This window comes from Hibiscus syriacus, unplaced genomic scaffold (genome assembly GCF_006381635.1).
Source record: "Hibiscus syriacus cultivar Baekdansim isolate YM2019G1 unplaced genomic scaffold, ASM638163v2 tig00112416_pilon, whole genome shotgun sequence".
In the NCBI taxonomy this organism is placed as follows: Eukaryota; Viridiplantae; Streptophyta; class Magnoliopsida; order Malvales; family Malvaceae; genus Hibiscus; species Hibiscus syriacus.
In genome coordinates this window covers 489,794-510,758 of record NW_024063328.1, presented here as the reverse complement: position 1 = coordinate 510,758, position 20,965 = coordinate 489,794, and the positions used below count along the sequence as shown (strand labels likewise).

General features: G+C 36.0%; 1 protein-coding gene and 3 pseudogenes across 3 annotated transcripts; all 4 read right to left on the bottom strand.

Moving 5' to 3' along the window:
- Positions 1-7,400: 7,400 nt before the first annotated feature.
- Positions 7,401-8,764, bottom strand: LOC120179476 (protein translation factor SUI1 homolog 2-like). 3 transcript variants are annotated; one of them, XM_039185060.1, is made up of 5 exons: positions 8,614-8,764; positions 8,078-8,157; positions 7,781-7,986; positions 7,627-7,680; positions 7,403-7,531 (listed from the first exon to the last, which is right to left on the bottom strand). In XM_039185060.1, the coding sequence occupies exons 2-5, from the start codon at positions 8,112-8,114 to the stop codon at positions 7,487-7,489; spliced, it is 342 nt and encodes a 113-aa protein (XP_039040991.1). In that variant the 5' UTR covers positions 8,115-8,157; positions 8,614-8,764; the 3' UTR covers positions 7,403-7,486. The 3 variants fall into 3 exon arrangements, with proteins under 3 accessions (XP_039040992.1, XP_039040991.1, XP_039040990.1); XM_039185059.1 differs by having other exon boundaries at positions 8,631-8,760; XM_039185061.1 differs by lacking the exon at positions 8,614-8,764 and having other exon boundaries at positions 7,401-7,531; positions 8,078-8,140.
- A 1,485-nt stretch (positions 8,765-10,249) lies between these two features.
- On the bottom strand, positions 10,250-12,666 carry LOC120179478 (annotated as a pseudogene).
- Positions 12,667-14,576: 1,910 nt separating this feature from the next.
- Positions 14,577-16,184, bottom strand: LOC120179477 (annotated as a pseudogene).
- Positions 16,185-18,053: 1,869 nt separating this feature from the next.
- LOC120179456 lies at positions 18,054-20,587 on the bottom strand (annotated as a pseudogene).
- Positions 20,588-20,965: the final 378 nt, after the last annotated feature.

Below are 20,965 nucleotides of genomic sequence, written 5' to 3'. Positions count from 1 at the left end.
GGAATTACAACCTCTCTCGATCTACCATGGAGAAAACAATGATAATTCTCTCTCGATAAAAAGGAGAAAACAACTCTCAAGAAACTCTCTAAATTCTCTCTAGTATTGGAAGAAAGCTAGAATGCTTTGGGATGATTTTGAAGCTAAATGAGCTAGGGTATTTATAGTTGAAACTTAAGGACTAATCTTATAAATACCCTAAATTACAATGACTAAAATTAATTATTCCATTACCCAATTTCAACAAAAATTAGGTGCCCAATTTTTGACTTTGACAAAGCACCATTTGGTGCCTAATTTGGTGCCTAAATTATTTGACTTTTAACAATCTCCCACTTGAAGATTTGATTGGAATAATCATATCTTCACACCATTCTTTCTACCTTGTACCTTCATGTTGCTTACGTTTCTGACAGGCCACAGGAGGATCGACACCAGGTAAATTTATCAGCGTTGATCGCATTCGTCATGAAATCTGCTATGTTGTCTTTGGTATGGATCTTCTGCATATCTATTGTCCCTTCTTCCACCTTTTCACGAATGAAATGGTACTGAACTCGTATGTGTTTTGTCCTTGAATGAAATGCTGGATTCCTTGCTAGATGCAAGGCGCTTTGACTGTCACAAAACAGAGAGACATACTCTTGATTGTGCCCAAGCTCCTCTAATAGCATCTTCAACCAAATTGCTTCTTTACTGGCTTGTGTAGCTGCTACATATTCTGCCTGTTGTGGATGTAGCCACAATTGACTGTAATTTTGAAACCCAGCTTACAGCTCCATCAGCAACTTTGAACACATATCCTGTAGTAGATTTGCTTTTATCCAAATCCCCTGCATAGTCAGAATCTACATACCCATTGATTAGTAAGTTTGATCCTCCATAACATAATGCAATATTTGAGGTCCCTTTGATGTATCTCAGGATCCTCTTTACTGTATTCCAATGCTCTTTGCCTGGATTCGCCATGTATCGACTAACCACTCCCACTGCTTGTGCAATGTCTGGTCTTGTGCATATCATAGCGAACATTAAACTTCCCACTGCTGATGCATACGGTACTCGAGACATCTTCATCCTCTCTTCTTCACTGCTAGGACTCATACTGGAGGATAATTTGAAGTTAATAGGAAGAGGGGTAGAAATTGGCTTACAATCTTGCATGCTAAATCGTGACAATATTTTCTTCAAGTAATTCTTTTGTGAAAGCCAAATCTTCCTATTACTTCTATCTCGGTGAATTTGCATCCCTAGAATCTTGTTTGCTGATCCCAAGTCCTTCATTTCAAATTCCCTAGCCAGTTGTGCCTTCAATTCTTCAATATGATCTTTGTTGGGTCCTGCAACCAATATGTCATCCAGATACAACAGCAATATAACAAAATCGTTATCACCAGACCTCTTGAAATAAGCACAAGGGTATGCATTAAGTCTGTTATATCCAAGGCACATAATGAAGGAATCAAATCTCTTATACCAACACCTCGGCGCCTACTTTAGACCGGACAGAGATTTGTTCAACCTGCAAACCAAGTTCTTCTTTTCGTCTTCTTCAAAACCTTCAGGTTGGAGCATATAAATCTATTCTTCAAGATTTCCATGAAGAAAAGTTGTTTTAACATCTAACTGCTCTAGATGTAATTCCAATGTAGCACACATTGCCAAAACTACTCGAACTGTTGTTAGTCGAACCACAGGAGAAAATATTTCATTGAAATCAATACATTCTTTTTGAGCATATCCTTTGACCACCAGTCTTGGGCGATACCTCTCAACTTGATCGTCGCCATTTCGCTTGATTTTGAAGACCCATTTGTTACCAATTGGCTTCCTTCCTTGTGGTAGTGGCACAAGGTCTCATGTATTATTTTTATGAAGGGCTTCGATTTCTTCTTGCATCGCCATCATCCACTGTGAAGCATCTGAGCTGTTTATTGGCTCCTGGTATGTTGATGGCTCACCGTCCTCTGTTAAAAGGCAGTATGCAATATTACCTTCTATAACATAATCTGAGTGTCAATTGGGACGTCTTCTCACACGATCTGATTGACGAGTTGTTGGAGCTTCATAACTCTCTGGTTCTTGTTCATCATGTGCTGGTTCTGCTTCAGAAGAATCTCCTTCTTCAAACTCTTTTTCCACATGTATCTGAGTAGTCTCTGACTTTTCAACGTTATCATCGTCTTCTTTTCTTTGTAGCTTATCTTCTACAAAGATAACATCCCTGCTAATGATCACTTTGCGGGCAGTGGGATCCCACAAGCGATACCCATTTACTCCATCAGCATACCCCAAGAATTTGCATTTCCTGGATTTTGGATCCAGCTTTGAAATTTCTTGGGCGTTGTACATCACGTACACAATACTTCCAAATACATGGAGGTTTGAATAATCAACTGGTTTACCAGTCCACATCTCCATTGGTGTCTTCAGCTCTATTGCAGTTGATGGAGCTCGATTCACCAAATAACAGGCGGTATTGACTGCTTCTGCCCAGAATGATTTTCCTAGGCCTGCATCCCTCAACATTGCTCTTGTTCTTTCTAACAGGTTATGTTCATCCGCTCTGCCACTCCATTTTATTGAGGAGTGTTCGCCACTGTGAACTGTTTTTTGATGCATTCTTTCCTGCAAAAGTCATCAAATTCTTCGCTTGTGTATTCTCCTCCATTATTTGTTCTGAAACACTTGATCTTATTTCCAGAATCAAGTTCCACCCGCGCTTTGAAGTTTTTGAAAGTTGAAAACACGTCTGACTTCTTCTTAATAGGGTGCACCCAACATCTCCTGGATTAGTCATCAATAAATGAGACAAAGTATTTTGCTCCACCTAGGGACGTTACTGGTGCTTGCCATACGTCAGAGTGAACCAATTCTAGAACACTTTTGCCTCTAGAATTTGATGTGTTGAATTTCAACCGGTGCTGCTTACTTGTTATGCAATGCTCACACAAAGGAAGTGATACCTTTGTTAAGCCTGGAAGTAGCTTTTGCTCTACAATGACTTTCATTCCTTGTTCTGACATGTGTCCAAGTTTCTGATGCCATAGCATTGCCGAATCTGAACTATATGAGGCAACAGAGGCTTCTGCTTCTACCAAAGTCTCTCCCTTCAGCATGTACAAGTTTGCACCTATTTTTTCGCCTTTCAGCACCACAAGCGCTCCACGGAACACCTTCATGATTCCTTTTCATGTTTCAATCTTGCTTGCATTATTATCCAACAATCCGTAGGATAATAAATTTTTCTTCAGGCCTTTCACGTGCCGCACATCTCGAACAACTTTAATTGTTCCGTCATACATCTTCAATTTGATGGTTCCCACGCCAACGATCTCTAAGGCATGATCATTGCAACTATAAACAGATCCTCCTGAGACAGGTTTATAATAATGAAACCATTCTCTTCTTGAGGTCATGTGATATGTTACTCCCGAATCAATGAGCCATATATCTGCAAATCGTTTTCTTCCTTCCACGGTGGTTGACGCTTCACAGCATAGAGCATCTCCATCATCTGAAGTGTTTGCGGTATTGCCTTGTGGATTGGAGTTTTTATTTAGACTCCACCAATCATTCTTCAAATGACCCTTATTTCCACAGTTGTAACACTTTAAATTCTTCTTGCTCCTCGACTTCGATCTACCATGTTTGTGACTGCTGCTTTGGCCACGTTCTGTTGATCTCCCTCTCATCGTTGTCATCATTGTCAACGCTTCTTCTTGTTGCAGATTACTTGTCTGTCTTCCTTGTTCTTACGCCGATTTTCTTCTTGTAGAACAACAGCTGTAACATCATCAAAGACTAGACTAGTGACATTACTGTTTGTCAAGTTGATGATGAGTTGATCATACGAATCCGGTAGACTTTGAAGTAGAAGTTCAGTAAGTTCTTGTTCTCCTATTTTACAGCTTAAGGATGTAAGCTGAGAAAATAAAGTATTCAGTGTATTTAAGTGCTCCGTCACTGAAGTAGATTCTGGCATACGGAGAGTGTACAATTTTCTCTTAAGGAAAATTTTATTGTGCAACGATGTGGCCTCGTACAGTTTGGTGAGATGATCACATATCTCCTTAGTTGTCTTCTTCTCCTCGATACTTGATAATACTTCATCTGCTAATGCTAGATGAAAGTTTTCCATAGCATTTCCGTCCATTTCGATCCATTTGTTGTCATCTGTGAAATCCACTGGCCTTTCACTGATAGTTGCTAGACAACCGTCTTTCCTCATGATGGCCTTCATCTTCAATTTCCACAATGAGAAATTTCTCCCATTGAATTTTTCAATATCAAATTTCGTTGCCATAGCTTCTATTATTGATAGCTCCCACTATTTCACTATCGTGAATAGTTCTCTGGAACCTTCAAAGAATGGGTAATAACTTCTTACTTTCTTATGTTGGATGATCCACCTTTTGGTGGCAACCACAAAGACAATAAGCATATATTACACATTCTAATCTAGCTCGGATACCAATTGTTGCGGAAGACGGCTATCGGATAGAGCAAAATCGCAACTGATAATTTGAGAAAATAAAAATGAAGATAAAAATAGACACAAAATTTACGTGGAAAATCCCTAAATAAAATAGGGTAAAAACCACGGGCAACGGTAGAAGAATTTCACTATGAGAAAATAGGAATTACAACCTCTCTCGATCTACCAAGGAGAAAACAATGATAATTCTCTCTCGATAAAAAGGAGAAAACACTCTCAAGAAACTCTCTGAAATTACAACCTCTCTCGATCTACCAAGGAGAAAACAAGATAATTCTCTCCTCGATAAAAAGGAAAAACAACTCTCAAGAAACTCTCTGAATTCTCTCTAGTATTGGAAGAAAGCTAGAATGCTTTGGGATATTTTGAAGCTAAATGAGCTAGGGTATTTATAGTTGAAACTTAAGGACTAATCTTATAATACCCTAAATTACATGACTAAAATTCATTATTCCATTACCCAATTTCAACAAAAATTAGGTGCCTAATTTTTGACTTTGACAAAGCACCATTTGGTGCCTAAATTATTGACTTTTAACATTAAAAATCACAACTTATTTAAATATAGCAGATTTAAGTTCATAACAGAAAATAATTTTACCATGGCAGAGAAAAGCTGTCCACCGAGCTAGGCACCGCCACCGGGGCTAACAGATTGTTCGATGATAGTGACCTTACGGAGGGTCCTTGCTGAGCTAGTAGGCTCAGGGGCTAACAGATTGTTCGATGATAGTGACCTTAGGACGGGTCCTTGCTGAGCTAGTAGGCTCAAGAGAGCCCGGCGGATCCGGCACCGACGACCACCACGTCGGTATCGGCGTAGGTGATCATGTCCATCATGTACCTACGCGTTATCTCGCGAGACACGATGGACTCCTTGATGGGGTCAAACTGAAATTGTTCAGATCGTAGGGTGGTGGCGATGCCGCCGACATGGAAACTGACGCATTGCATGGGGAAGATTTTTGCTTTGGGTAAAATGAAAGTGCCTTCACCGGAACTCCATGGAAGGAAGACTCGAATAGAGTATTGTTCCCTGAGAGTTTAGAAGACGGAGAGATGAAGTGAGAGTTGTAGCCACGGAGGAAGCCATTGATAGAGAAAGAAACAAGAGAAGAACACTGCCCTTTATGTTTCTTTGAAACTCTAAAGAGATCACAACGCAGAGAAGAAACAAAGAGGGTGACAAAATATAACTCTGGAGTAAGAAGGTGAACGATATCTGAGTGGACACGTGCCAAAAGGATAGAGTTTGAAGGGTCTAAATCCTTCGGAAGCTAATATTTTTGTATTAATCCTTAGTTGCTAATGCTTGTATCAAAGATTTTAATAATAATCACAATTTTTTAATATTAAAATCGTTCAGTTCGTGCATAAATCGATATTTTTACATTTATATAATACTCTCACTTGATATTAAATTGTCCCTTTTGTATTTTAACATAGAAATTGAGACCGAGGAATACAATGTAAGCATAAAGGTAAAATCCTTCATATTTGATTAATTGATAACATACATAAATTTTACAAGTTTAATTATCTAATCTAAATTTTTTAATAAATAAATTTTATTTTATCATTGATATTAATAATTTGATAAATTTTAATATAATGGAATGATTTTTCCTTTTTAAATTGAGTTAATTATGATGATTATGTGACATTTCACATTCAATGTATGAGCAAGAACGATGGTGTATTTGGATTCGGCCTAATCGACGGCTAATGGCACTCTCACCCGCTTTCTCTTTGATGTCATTGTCAAAATGACTCGAGCGGGTTTCATATGATATGAAGAGCTTTTTGGTGATATATCATTAAAAAACTATTAACTTTTGCTACGGCATTTAGGTGTGTTTTATTTTTACAAAGTAAAAAGTATATAGTCTGTGGATTATATATGTAGGTATTGTAGTAGAAGAGGTTGATTAAAAGTCTACAATCTACAAGAAGAATACTGTTGTTTTTAAACGTCTGCATACTGTTAAAATAAATGAATATAAAAAACTGATTTTTAAACTTAAAAGAGTTTTGTAATATTAAAATTTAAATAATTTTAGTTTTACAGTAATCGGAGGTTTTTTAGGCGAAGGTTTTTGTTTTTAATATTTTTGAAGAGATTGGAAGAATTTTAAAGACATAAGGTCACGTCTGCGCCAAGAAGAGGACGCACAGACGTTTTTCAGAAATGCAATATCTACAAATGATCTGCGCAAAACAAACATAAAACTTAAAGATTTTTTTTAGAAAAACAAATATCACCTTTATCTTTTTGTGAATTTTGATTTCTACTTTATTTAAAATATCTTGATTTTTTCATGGGAAATTGTACCTTTTAAAAAAAATTGTAGAATTCAAATTACCAAAACGGGTATGACAAGTGGCTGTTGTCTGTAGCTAATAATGAGCAATTGCCAATTGCATGAGATCCTTGATTGGAAATGAGCAATTCATTCACAGGTGCAAATTCATGAATGGACAGAAATGCAAGGCCATTAAAGGTAATTCGTGGAGCACTACGGTCACAAATTCAAATATTTTAATCCGATTTGGGTTCATTTATTTATTCATTTATAAAGGACAGAAAAGCAGTCACTACAGGTAATGAGATTTGGGGAGCACTTGAAGGTTACATATTCAAGTATTAATGTATTATAGGTTTCAATAGTCCGTGAGGCCTTCAATATTTTGAAAATAATCAATTTAAGACATGAATTGTATTGATATTCATTTATCACTGAGACCGTTCGATTCGTGCGGGTGCACTTGTTGTTTTATATATGTGGTCGGAAAGGAGGGACTGTTCATAATGATCCAATATTACAGAATCCGGAGACCCGGAAAGCACACGAAATACGAGACCATATACGATGTTATCAAAGCATCATGAAGTTGATATAACACTAATAGATATTATCTCAAATCAGGTAGTATTCCCGCTTCAACACGAGACGAATGACCTTAGCTAGAAATTCAAGCATCTGCAACTTAGAAACCATGGATTTTAATGTTTTCCTTCTTCACAATGCCGGCCTGGTAAGAAAAGGGAAGACGATGAGATTCGGGAACTTAAAACTCCACCGCACACTAAGAAGTCTACATATTCCATGAAGCAAAAAAACAATTACCTGAACAAGGAAGGTGGAGACGTTCTTACGCTGGTCACCTTGAAGTTGAATAACCTGACCATAAATAGAAAACGTGATGAAAATCGATCATCGGGCAACAACAATGGGTATCGACGTTAATCGTCACTTAAAAGGGTGATAGTTACACACACACCTGGCCTAATTCAGGGTCCTGGACCACAGTGCCATTGCAGCAAAACTCCTTCTTGAGGTCTTTGAGTATCTTGTTGTAGCTGAATTCCTTCTTCAACCCCTGGACAGTTGTCAAGCTTTTCCGACCATTCCGCTGCTGAATACGAATGTGCACGTAGTCCTTTGCGACGGCACCCGAGTCCTCAGCATTTGCATCAGCAAAGGGATCTACCACAACAAACAAAAAAGACACGTTAAACCCAGATTATCGACGAAAGTGAAAAAATGGGTATTCAAGGAAGTCATGATCCAAACATACCGAAGGCACTAGGAATCTGGACGTCGGGATCAGACATGAAACTCGGTTGATCAAGAGGCCTAACAACCACAAGCTAGGACCTACAGAATAAGCAATTACCACATCAAAATTCGACTTCATATCACATATCACCAAACAGAAGCAGCAACATTCAGTCATAACACATTCAAACTTGTTGACATAAACAATGTGTGATCCCTTCGAATCGCTAAATGGAAGGCATTGCGCTCAAACACATTCGAGCCAAATAAGAACAATTAAATTTAGATTACTATTTCAAACTAATCTAAGTAAAAACAAGAATGAACAACAAATTCCCTAGCAAATCAAAAGAAAGAAAACCTACAATCATAAACTGCTTCCTATCTTCAGACAAAACGATTCCTGTCTAATTTAAAGTAAACATTAAGAATCGATATGCCAGTTATAGAAATTAAAAGAACTATTGACTATATAGACAAAACCCACAATCAGAAAAGTGTTCTATCAACAACGGACGATTAAAAGATTGATCTTTTAGAGGAAAACTGAAGAACCTTTAGAGGAAAGTTACTTGATCCAAGGATTTTAGGGATTTTTCTGGAGAATCGAAATTTGGGTTATTGAGAAGGAATAAAAGGAGAAGAATTTAACGGTCTGCGATGCCGGAGCTGGAATTTAATCCTTCTTCGTTTGGTGTTGAGGAAATTGAAAGGAAAGGCCTAGAAATATTTACTAATTAAGAATTTTTCGTTCTTTTTTCCTTTTGGAATTTTCGGATGTACGCAAATTATGGTGAAACGCGAGACGAGTGGTGTTAGAGGGAAGGGAGTTGTTGAACTGAAAGTCTTTAGAATTATTTTTCGAGTAAATTATGCTTTTAGTACCTATACTATATTATTATCTGTTTTAGTATCTAAATTTCATTGTTTTCAAAATAATATCTATGTTATTTTTATTTCATTTTAGTACCCTGTTTAAAATTTAACGTTAAGTTTTAGTGTCTAAATTGTAAAACAGACCAAAACTGATAGTTTATGTACTTAACATGTTAAGTTTTTTTACGTGGAGTACTAAAATGAAACAAAAACTAAACGTTAAGTATGATTTTGAAAAAAATAAAATTTAAATACTAACGAACCAAAATGATAGTTTATACTTAATGCATAGCTTACCCTAATTTTTAAGGGAAAAATGTTACTCATGTTCACTGTTTTTAAGGTATTTTCACTTTGATCATTAAATTTTCGAAAGATGTACACTATTTTTTTAATTCGCTTTAGCATCGTTATTATTTCAATTTGTTAGTTGTTATTTTTTTTCTTCTGTCGTTATTTTTAAGGTCATTCTTTCGATTATCATTCATAGCCGCAACTAACAATAACAACAAAAATAAGTTTAGAGAAAAAAGAAAAAGAAAATATTCATCTCGGCATTCATAATTTCCGATCGAAGAGATTGTCGATCAGTTTTAATAGAAGATTCCATTGATTAGAACATTAATATAGTTTGATTTCAACTTGATCCGACAGTTGATGTAACAGATTCATAAAAATTTAAATTTTAGTTTGATTGAACTTTAACGGGATTAAAGATTTTTCAACTAGTATGATTAAAGGAGGTTTGGATTTTCAGAATTAATTGTGCCACATCAACATTTTAAACAACATCTAACATCATTGAAAGTAGTGACTAAAGGGAACATATATTAAAAGTTCAGTGAACAGTGTAGTTTACCCAAAAGTTAAAACCACGAATTTTAGCACGACGACTTGTCCTTTTTTTGTCGGATTTGGACATAGAATCAGGTTCTATGTTTTTAGATTAAGATTGGCATTCAAAGATTTGTTCAAACAAACCCTAATTCTATTTGGGAAAAGATAAAATTAAAGATGTTTAAAGGATTAATTCTAAAAATATTGAAGTTAGGAATTAAAACGGATAAAAACTGACAGTTTAGGTATTAAACATATAATTTACCCTAAATTATGAACAAAATCCTTCTGATAGGAAATCCTTATATATATATTTGGCTCAATGGTAGAGTAAATCTTCGAACTTTTTAAAAAATAAATAAAGTCTTTGAATTTTTTCTTCATTTTTCATCAAATTAAGTTAGGTACTCTAATTTTCACCAATTCATCCATTCGAACAGAATTGATCGTTAAATCTAACAGTTTTCTATAACTGGATATTGCACACTTATGTGAACAGTATCTCTAAAGAAACACAACAAGCCTTCATGCATGAACATAAAAGTAAAAACACAAATCCTTCAATTTGGCACCTTTCATGGTGCCATTGCTATATATTTCCTAAGTGAACTTGTCCTACATATCAGTGAGACAACTGAATCAAGCAACGGTGATTTCCTTGCTGTGCCGATCTCCTCCGCAACTGAACTTTCGGCTCTAAATCGATGAACTGGTTCGATTTGCCTGCTAAATGCGAGATGTTAACCCTTCCTTGACGCTTGATATGTCAGCTACAGCCTGCATCTCGTCCATCGAGATGTATATATCTTCCCTCTATCCATGACACCTGAAAGTCGCCCTGCACACACAACAAATATAGGGTCGATGCATCAATCGTTAAGCTCTCGGTGACAAGCACATGGGGTTGAAATTTTCATTTCCTAAAGTCAGTTCCCACAACAGATAATAGTTACATACCCATGCTTTCAAGGGAGGCGATCCTATTGATACATTCCTGCATCAAATAAGTGTTGTGCTTTAACATTAGAAGCAGGAGGGATAGGATCGAAAAAAGAGGCAATACCCTTATAGTTGATGGGTTCCTTTACCATGGCATGCAAAGAATTTGCTCGCTTCATTCTTTACTAGCAAACAAATACGTATAAAATGAAATTATAACACGTTTCATTGCCATATCAGGAGGCCGAAAGTACACATGCAGACCTGGGTTCTCAATTTGAATTCTGCAGCAAGATCTTCCAAAGGTATACATTTATGATTCTGCGAGACCATTTACAACACTTAAAAAACAAATATATACATTCTGAAGCCTTAAGAAGATTAATGCTTATTGATCATTATGCAGCTCGTGTACTTTGAAAAACGTTTATATGTTTTCCATGTAGTGCTTCCAGACATACACATTTGATATTTAATTATCATTTATAAATACAGGGATCGAAAGTACCTTAATGTATTCGACAAAATTAGAAAGCAAGTCTTGACTTCCATCTTGCAACTCGTTCTCTGTGGTTCCTTCAGCATCAACAGAAAATGCTCCTTTCCACTTTTCAAACTCCAAGGCAGCAGCTTCTTCCTCCTTGGCCTTTCGGGCTTTAGCTTCTTTCCTGCATAAGCCATAGCAGATGTCTTGAACCAGGAAATGATATAGTTGTGGTTATGTACTTGGATTCTGTTATATAACTAATCGCCATAAATGAAGGCAAACAACAGACCAGCCTACGTTCCTCTGCCTCACGCTCCTCGTCCTTCCTCCGCCGCATTTCAGAATACCGATCCTGTTTAGTCTGCCTTGAATCACGAGCAGCCTCTTCAGCCTTGATAAAAAAATCATATCAAATTAGTGAACAGCAGCCAAATAGACGAGTAAATGATAAGATGATAATGATATACCCTTCGTGTTCTTCCCTTTCTTGCCTTTTCTTTTCCTTTTTCTTTGATGCTCTAGCCTCATGTCCACCTCCTTCTTCTCTCCCTCACTTCCATCAGCAGTTTCTGCATTGACATTTCGATAGACAAATTCTTAACCAGTGCCATTAACCCCAAAGAGGAAAGAGCATTTCAGAGGGGGAAGTAGACTATCCTAAAAGTTTCATTTGGTTGCATCCTTCGGCACCTTCCCGAAAAATCCTACGCTCATTAGAGGGTTTACATAATCTATCTCAACGACTCATCGACAAAATAAAGCTTTGTTCATGTTCACAAAAAACCAACCCTTCCCTCGGTCCTCACAAGAATCACTAAAACATCAAAGATAAGTCATCCTCGATATGTTGTTAGTCCACACACAGCACTCCCCATATTCACTCACACACCTTAATCTTCTCAATTCGAAGGTATCGAACAGAAAATACCATCGTTTCACCTCTCAAACCACTTTCCTAATTCAAAAAATATATCACTAATTGGCAGAGAAAATAACAATCAAAAACATCAATTTATATAGTCATATGTTCTCCTATATTTATTTCAGACACAAAATTCACAACTATGGCAGGAAAGTCCCGTTTTGTCATTAATCAATAGATATGTAAAATTCTCAACAAAATTCAAACTTCATAATTCTATACAATCCTCAACCTCAGCAGTTGCAGCAGACGACGTGCTAGCTCCTCCGGCAGCCGGTCTCCTCCGCATCCTACTACGACCGCCAGTAGCCCCATGGCGTACTACATTTTCCCTTCTTGGAGCCTATAATAACACAAACCAACCAATAAAAAACCTTTTTTTTATATAAAAAAGAAGATTAAAACCTTTAAAATAACTTGAAACATACCTGCCGTTCTTCAACATTAAATCTGTTGACTGAGTATCCCTGACGGCGTTTCCATAGGTATAAGGAACTAACGCTAAAAGGATAAACATTGAAATAACCAAAGCCAACATTTCCTCCATTTCTTTCAAAAACTGCCAATAGAAAAAAATAGATATTCGATATAAATAGGAATAAATTCGAATTGATAAAAATGTAAAACCCTAACAAGTGAAGAAAAAGGTCAAATATAGTCATAATTTTATCATTAACTAAATTGAAAAGAACAGATCGATTAGGGACCAAACCCTGTTTAGCTGCTTAGGAAGGTACAAAGTGTGAATTTCCAGAAGATTTCAGATTTTAGATACCTAGGGTTTCAGGCAGTTTTTACGAATTCAAGGAGAGACCTTCGATAAATGTCAGATTCTCAACAGTTGCTACAAGGGAAGAGTATATAAAAGATTGCGCAACGGCGTCGTTCGGACGTTGACCATATTAACCCAAGGAGTAGTTTCGAGTATGATTTATGAACGAGCAAATAGATTAAATTTTTGTTATTTTAAAAAATTAATAAAAGTATGTACACATAGTACATATTATATGAAAATAAAATTAAAAATAATAAATAATAGATCTATATTTTTTTTTGCTTTGTTTTATAATAGGTGAAAAATCAATTTAAAATCGGCCTGGTTGATTTTTCACTTAACATATCATAAATTTTATTAGTCGATTTTGCCGTTTTTCTTCTAAAGTCGTTCAATTTCAATTTTGTTTTTTAAAAAATGAAAAATAATTTTATTATTTTTTTAAAAATTTTCTTATGATGAATCGTCGGCCCCATCCATTGATATGTCAAATTGTACAAATTAATCTATTAGAATATCAGATTTATATATTATTTTGGATAATTAAGACATTGAAAATATACAATTTAATAATTTGTATGATCAAAGAGGATGCCACGATTACGATAATTATGTGTGTTTCCATTATATGAGAATATTATTTTATATTTATATATATAAATTATTAAAATCTAAAAATGAGATAAAAAAAACCAAAAATTCTTATACATTTTTCCTCCCACCTAATTTTTTTTTTATATTTTATGTATAAAGTAGTTGTGAAAATATGTTTATGTTTGAATATTTGTTTCAAAAAGAATTACTCTCATAGTTTGCTTTTAAAAAGAGTTGAAAATGTTAGTAATAATTAATAAAAGTAATAGAAATGGATAGAACTAGATGGATATGTTAAACTTTAGGACAAATTACGTGTATTTAGTACCTAAACTATCATTTTTTGTCTATTTTACTATCAAAATTTTTAATTTTTTCAAAATCATATCTAATGTTTAATTTTTCTTTCATTTTAGTACCCTAATGTTAAAAGCTTAATGATGTTAGTACTTAAACAACTAAACTATCAATTTTGTCTCTATAATGTTTAAACTTTCAATTTTTTCAAAACTTAACGTTGAATTTTAAATAAAGACTAAAATGAAACATAATTAAACTTTCACCAAGACTTTGAAAAATTGAAAATTTAGACACTAAACAGATAAAATAATAATTTAAGTATTAACGCATAATTTACCGTAAACTCTAATATGAATATCCCATTGAGATGGTAACGAATTCATCAGTCCATATCTAATTTAACCAAGCCTGCCCCTCCAATGGCTCTCTTTTCTCCTCTTTACAATGTCTCGTAACATCAAGATTGTTATATTCACATAGGCAGGGTAAATTTTCAATGATTTAAAAATTCTAATAATTTGTTTACTGCTGTAATTTAAACAGTTAATTGTATATATTAAAACCAAGTACCAAAAGTCATCCAATATCACACATGCAGATGCCGATTATATCCGATCCAATCTTAAAGATTCAAGATGTTCTAACCTCAGATGATGATAGCAACACTATTTGAGAAATAGAAATGCATGGTGGTTTACATTGTCGTTCAACATCACATAGGCATAAGTGTTGAGAAGCATAAGATACAGTCATTTATCAGTAGCAGACCAACATATATATATATATGACTTGGAACAGAAAAGGGTAGACGACTCCCGGAAGTTCTTGCTGCCGCAAGGCTTAAAAGCCGTGGATTTGATGTTATCCTTCTTCACAATACAGCCTGTTCAGAAAAGTAATTAACTTGAACATACATGAACAAAGACAGTTGCCGTATCGTGAACATACATGAAATTAAGAAATACCTGAACAGGAAGGTAGAGACATTCTTCCTTTGATCGCCTTGAAGCTGAATAACCTACGGAAGACAAAGTATAAAATTAAGAATGGAGACCGAAGGCGGCAAGCAAAGTCGTTGGTTAAAGACACCTGTCCTAATTCCGGGTCCTGGACACAGTGCCATTGCAACAAAACTCTTTCTTGAGGTCCTTAAGGATTTTGTTATAGCTGAATTCTTTCTTCAACCCTTGGACTAGTCAGGCTTTTTCCTACCATTCCGCTGCTGAATACGAATATGCACATACTCCTTGGAACCGGCACCAGGTCTTCATCATTTGCATCAGCAAACGGATCTAGCAACACGGCATTGCATACCAGTGAGATTTCCTGATAACAAGACAATTAATCTGACTGGGGAATACTTACCAAATGTGGTAGGAATCTGGACGTCGAGATCAGACATGAAACTTAGCTAATCGAAAGAGCTCAACAACACTCAAGACCTGCATTGCAGGGCCAAACATTCATCAATGATTTCATTTTACTATATCAAATAAGTTATAGATCTTTCTTCACATCTCTCCAATCAAACATTGTACGGAATTATTTTTCAGCTAAAAGGAAAACAAAAATCCAAGCACAAACAGAATTTCATGAAAAAAATTCAGTGTTCCTGGTCAAATCCAAAACCTATACAAAGATAAAGCACGATAGACTCGTACATAGCGTTTTGTAGCTCCAAGCATAAGCCATGAACAAACCTCGGCGTCATCGCGAAAGGGAAACTTACCATATTGATCTATCTACACAATGATTTTTACCCACAAAGGAAGTATACAAATACAACAATGCTAAATTATACCCATAAAGATTGTAAATTTAATTAAGGTAAAGCGAAAGAATATATTTTCGTGAATGAAATACAGTACTTTTTGAATAATTGCATAATACCCAAAGGGAAGCAACAACAGTAGTGATAATAAGTCCAAGAAAGGAGCTGAAATCTTAATTTTTCTGTCGATTGAACACTACGATAAGACCTCTAAGACAATATGTTTGAAGAATCGAGCAAAGATAAAAAAAACCACAAGAATTTTAACGAGGTTTAGTAATTTAAACCTTTGTACTATATTTTACTGATATATCACATATGTTTAAGTTACATATCTATTTATAATAAAAATCTTGATACATAATTATATAATTAACCTTGTATCGTATTTTACTGATATATTTATAAGTCATACTTATTAATATGAATCCTAAACATAAATCTAAAAAATCAACAGAGAGAAATTACACAATCAAATAATCAATTGTGACAAAATTAAAAGTAATCAAAGGTTAATACGTACCTGATCTGAAGACTAGAGTTTTGAATAATCAAGAATCCGATTATGAAATAACAAAAACCCTAAAATTGATGATCGAAGTCCGAGCTCTCTCTCTCTCTCTCTCTCTCTCTCTCTCTCTGCGTGTCTGTCGGGGTTAGTTTGGGAATATAAATATTTATAAGCAAAAGATGTAAATAGATAATGTCAAATTTTACGCTTCCTCTCTTTATTTAGGCATTATTATATTAAAAAATTTCATTAATTAATTTATTTTAAAATAACACATGTCATTAGTTAGAAAAATAACTTTAAATTGATACCTCGTGTTTTGTAAAAAAAGGTCAGATTTTATGTTTACGAAAATAAATTTTATACATTTATTATTGTCTTTATCTAATATTAAATGATTTTATTTAAAAAAGTTGATAGGTCTTACGTCCTATAAAACATGAGATTCATTAAACACGTTTTATAAGATACGAGATAGTCTTGGAAGTTATTTTTATAACTAACCTGATATAAGAATTATTTTTAAAATAAATTATTAATGAGAATTTTTAATATAAACGCCATGTATTTAGACAAAGTTACATTAAAATGGTACTAAAAATCATTGTTGATTGAATACCATTTTGACAAAGGCACTCCACGTGGAAATCGCTTTTCAAAAGAAGCATTTTGTCTGAAAAAATCTGTCGATTAGTGCATGCAAAGATTTAAAACGTGTTACCTTGAGCATTACACGTATTGGGCATGCAAAGAGTTAAACTCTCCTATAAATGACCATCACTCCCCCACCCTATTATTCACCATCAAAAACTATAACAATGGCAAAGCTCGCAGTCTACTTAGCCACCTTCGCCCTGTTTCTATTCGTGGCCCATGCTTCGATCACAACCGTGACGATCGACGAGGAAAACCCATGGGGGCGACCGAGGCGATCACAGGGCGGTTTCGAGAGCAGATAAGGGAGCTAGACAATCTCCAGGACTGCCAGAGACATGGAGGAAGAGTGTGGTACCAGCAGCAGGCGGTTCGGTAGACAGGCAGCAGCAGCAGCAGGCACCTCGACTCTTGTTGCGAGCAGCTAGAGAAGCTGGATAACAAATGCCGATGCCCGGACTAAGACAAGCGGTGCACAGATGCCAGAGATGGAAGACGCGTACGAGGTTGCCGAGAGAATTATGTCCAAGTGTGATATGCAGCCTAGGAGTTGATTTCCCATCTCGCGATAGGTCTAAAAGGCCTTATGATCGAAGCTAGATGCTCACGAATAAATGTGAAAGTCTCCCCAACTTTGGGGTGACAACCTTTCTTATTAATAAACCACACCATCGTGTGCACTTTTGTTAAATGTTCTCTCTCTGGTTTAGTATTCTCTTTGCAACTGTACTTTAGGAATGATTAATTCTTGCTCTTAATGTTTACTAAATCTTAAAAGAAACTCTGAGATATTTTATTTCGGCACACCAAACCCTCGGAAGCTTCCACCACCACCACCGTAATCCATCAATTACCCATACACTCGGCCTTCGCTTTCATCTTCTTACGGGCCCTACCACCATCGACAACCGTTCACATAAACGTTTCTCGTCACCATCCATCATAAGGTGAACTAAATAATCTAAGCCCAACAAAATTAGAAATTATAAAAAATAATTTCAAAATGCACATATAAGTAATGAAAATTAGAGAGAGAACGAAAAATACGAATACGACTAACGAAAAGAAACATATTAATTTTAATCATCGTATATAGGACGATATTATCACATAATACTTCCATAATTGAATACACCCCTAATAAACCAATTCCAACCTCCTTTGCTTTGACTTCAAATTTAAAATTACGAACTTTGAAAGTTGGGTCAATTTGCCCATTGCGACTTATCTTGGAATATGTTTAAACTCCAAACAAAAGCTACATGAAAGTGATGAAGTTAAAAGGTGAGTACTCGAATGTATAGAGTTACAAGAATGCAATGGGATGGATGATTGAAGACGGATAAAATTAATAGCAAATATGGTAAAACTGAGATGTGGTTTAGCTAACCACTTCAAACACCACAAAGTACCATTATGTTTAAAACGAAAAACAAGATCTTAAAAGAACTAATAGAAGATTCGGCCACTTGCAACGGCAAAATATAAAAGTTCATCGAAAGCAAATTATTATATTTAGACACCAAACGCAGCGTAGTAATAGAACCCAAATCAGTAACCACCACGGAGGCGAAGGACAAGATGCAGGGTGGACTCCTTCTGGATGTTGTAGTCAGCTAAAGTTCGACCATCCTCCAACTGCTTCCCAGCAAAGATCAACCTCTGCTGATCCGGGGGAATTCCCTCCTTGTCCCGAATCTTTGCTTTCACATTGTCAATCGTTTCCGAGCTCTCAACCTCAAGGATGATGGTTTTCCCAGTCAGCGTCTTGACAAAATATCTGCATCCCTCCTCTAAGGCGGAATACCAAGTGCAGAGTTGACTCCTCCTGAATGTTATAGTCGGCAAGAGTCCTCCCATCCTCCAGATGCTTTCCAGCAAAAATCAGCCTCTGCTGGTCAGGTGGGATACCCTCCTTATCTTGGATCTTGGCCTTAACATTGTCGATTGTGTCAGAGCTCTCCACCTCCAATGTGATGGTCTTACCGGTCAAAGTTTTCACTCTGAATATTATAATCAACTAGTGTCCTCCCATCCTCCAGCTGCTTTCCAGCGAAAATCAGCCTCTGTTGATCAGGTGGAATCCCTTCCTTGTCCTGGATCTTAGTTTTAACATTGTCAATTGTGTCAGAACTCTCTACTTCCAAGGTAATAGTCTTCCCTGTGAGAGTCTTCACAAATATTTGCATACCACCACGGAGACGCAACACCAAGTGGAGGGTAGACTCCTTTTGAATGTTATAGTCTGCGAGAGTCCTGCCATCTTCAAGCTGTTTCCCAGAAAAAATCAACCTCTGCTGGTCCTGTGGGATGCCCTCCTTGTCCTGAATCTTGGCCTTCAGGTTATCGATTGTATCAGAACTCTCCACCTCCAAAGTGATGGTTTTTCCAGTGACTGTTTTCACAAAGATCTGCATGCCACCCCTGAGACGAAGGACAAGATGGAGGGTAGACTCTTTCTGGATGTTGTAGTCAGCAAGGGTTCTGCCATCCTCAAGTTGTTTACCCGCAAAGATAAGCCTCTGATGATCTGGTGGAATGCCCTCCTTGTCCTGGATCTTGGCCTTAACATTGTCAATAGTGTCAGAGCTCTCCACCTCGAGGGTGATGGTCTTGCCAGTAAGAGTCTTTACAAAGATTTGCATGCCACCCCTAAGACGAAGGACAAGGTGCAAGGTAGATTCTTTCTGGATGTTGTAGTCAGCAAGAGTACGGCCATCCTCAAGTTGCTTTCCGGCAAAGATAAGCCTCTGCTGGTCTGGTGGGATACCCTCCTTGTCTTGGATCTTGGCCTTGACATTGTCAATAGTGTCAGAGTTCTCCACCTCGAGGGTGATTGTCTTGCCAGTAAGGGTTTTTACAAAGATCTGCATGCCACCCCTGAGCCGAAGGACAAGGTGGAGGGTAGACTCCTTTTGGATATTGTAGTCAGCGAGAGTGCGGCCATCCTCAAGTTGTTTTCCAGCAAAGATAAGCCTCTGCTGGTCTGGTGGGATACCCTCTTGGCCTTTACATTATCGATCGTATCCGAGCTTTCAACCTCGAGGGTGATTGTCTTACCAGTAAGGGTTTTCACAAAGATTTGCATCTGTTATGTCAGCAAGAAATTCAGAGTTACTTTATAACTTCCAAAATCCTTAGCTTGAAAATAAGTAAAACCTTTATCCGCAAAAAAAAAGAGCTAAAAGCAAAGCAAAAGTTCCCGAGAATAAATTTGGCATATACCGTATCTACATCTAAAAATTTACAAATAGTATAAAATCTTAACATGGCTGCATATACACATCATTCATTAATGAAATAACCAACAAAGCAATCAAAAACCAAGACCAAAAACATTGTTTTATTTTCATTCAATCTACAAATAAAACAGAAACAATAGCATTCAAATTGGGTCAATCACCCAACTAAGATCCGACCGATCACGTTAAGATCAACGGATCAGTTATATAAGGAAATTTACAATCAAACTAGAGAGATCAAATTCAATTACGATTAGATCCTGAAGATAGATCAGCAATAAACGATGAAACCCTAAAACTAACAATCAATTAGGGAGTCAAAACAAAGGGAACCTTTGATCTTGAATTCGAAGAAAGATAATTTTTTACAAACAGATGCTAAAGGTTTATCTCGAAGGAGATCGAATCGAACAAATCAACGCAATCAAAACCCTAAATAATCCGAACAAAAATATACCAAATTTCAATAAAAAAAAATCAAGAACCGAAAAGGGAAAACAAATTATAACAATAAAATAAGTACCTTTCAATCGAGAGAGGGAGAGAATTGGAATCGAGAGCTTTAACGAAAAATATTAGGAGATAAGTGCTTTGGGTATTTTGATTTTGATTTTGATTTTGATTTTGATTTTGATTTTTGGTGCGAAGATGGAAAGAAAAAAGATGATTAATTTATAACGAGATATTGCCGACCTAATGAAGAAAAGTAGGAAAATAAACGATCGATATGAAGCCACGTGTGAGGTAGATTTTAGGAAAATATACGATTGATAGGAGGCCACGTGTGAGGTAGATTTTAGGAAAATAAAAGATTTCGGACTTAATGAAGAAAGGTATTTTGCCTCTAACAACACTGCCGTTTTTGTCTTTTCTTTATTTGGCTTTTTTTTTTCTTTTATTGAAAAACAAAATGGAATGGTTGTGGTAAAAAATATTTTTTTTATTTTATTGGATAAAATTTTCCATTTTTTATAAAAAAAAATTAATTAAATTTCATTT

Excerpts from the sequence above, each read along its gene's own strand:
- LOC120179476 (XM_039185060.1), bottom strand. The coding sequence starts at position 8,114 with ATGTCTGATCCCGACGTCCAGATTCCTAGTGCCTTCG. Across the intron at positions 7,987-8,077 it reads CCAGATTCCTAGTGCCTTCG|ATCCCTTTGCTGATGCAAAT; the intron begins GTATGTTTGGAT and ends TTGTTGTGGTAG. Across the intron at positions 7,681-7,780 it reads AGGACCCTGAATTAGGCCAG|GTTATTCAACTTCAAGGTGA; the intron begins GTGTGTGTGTAA and ends ATTTATGGTCAG.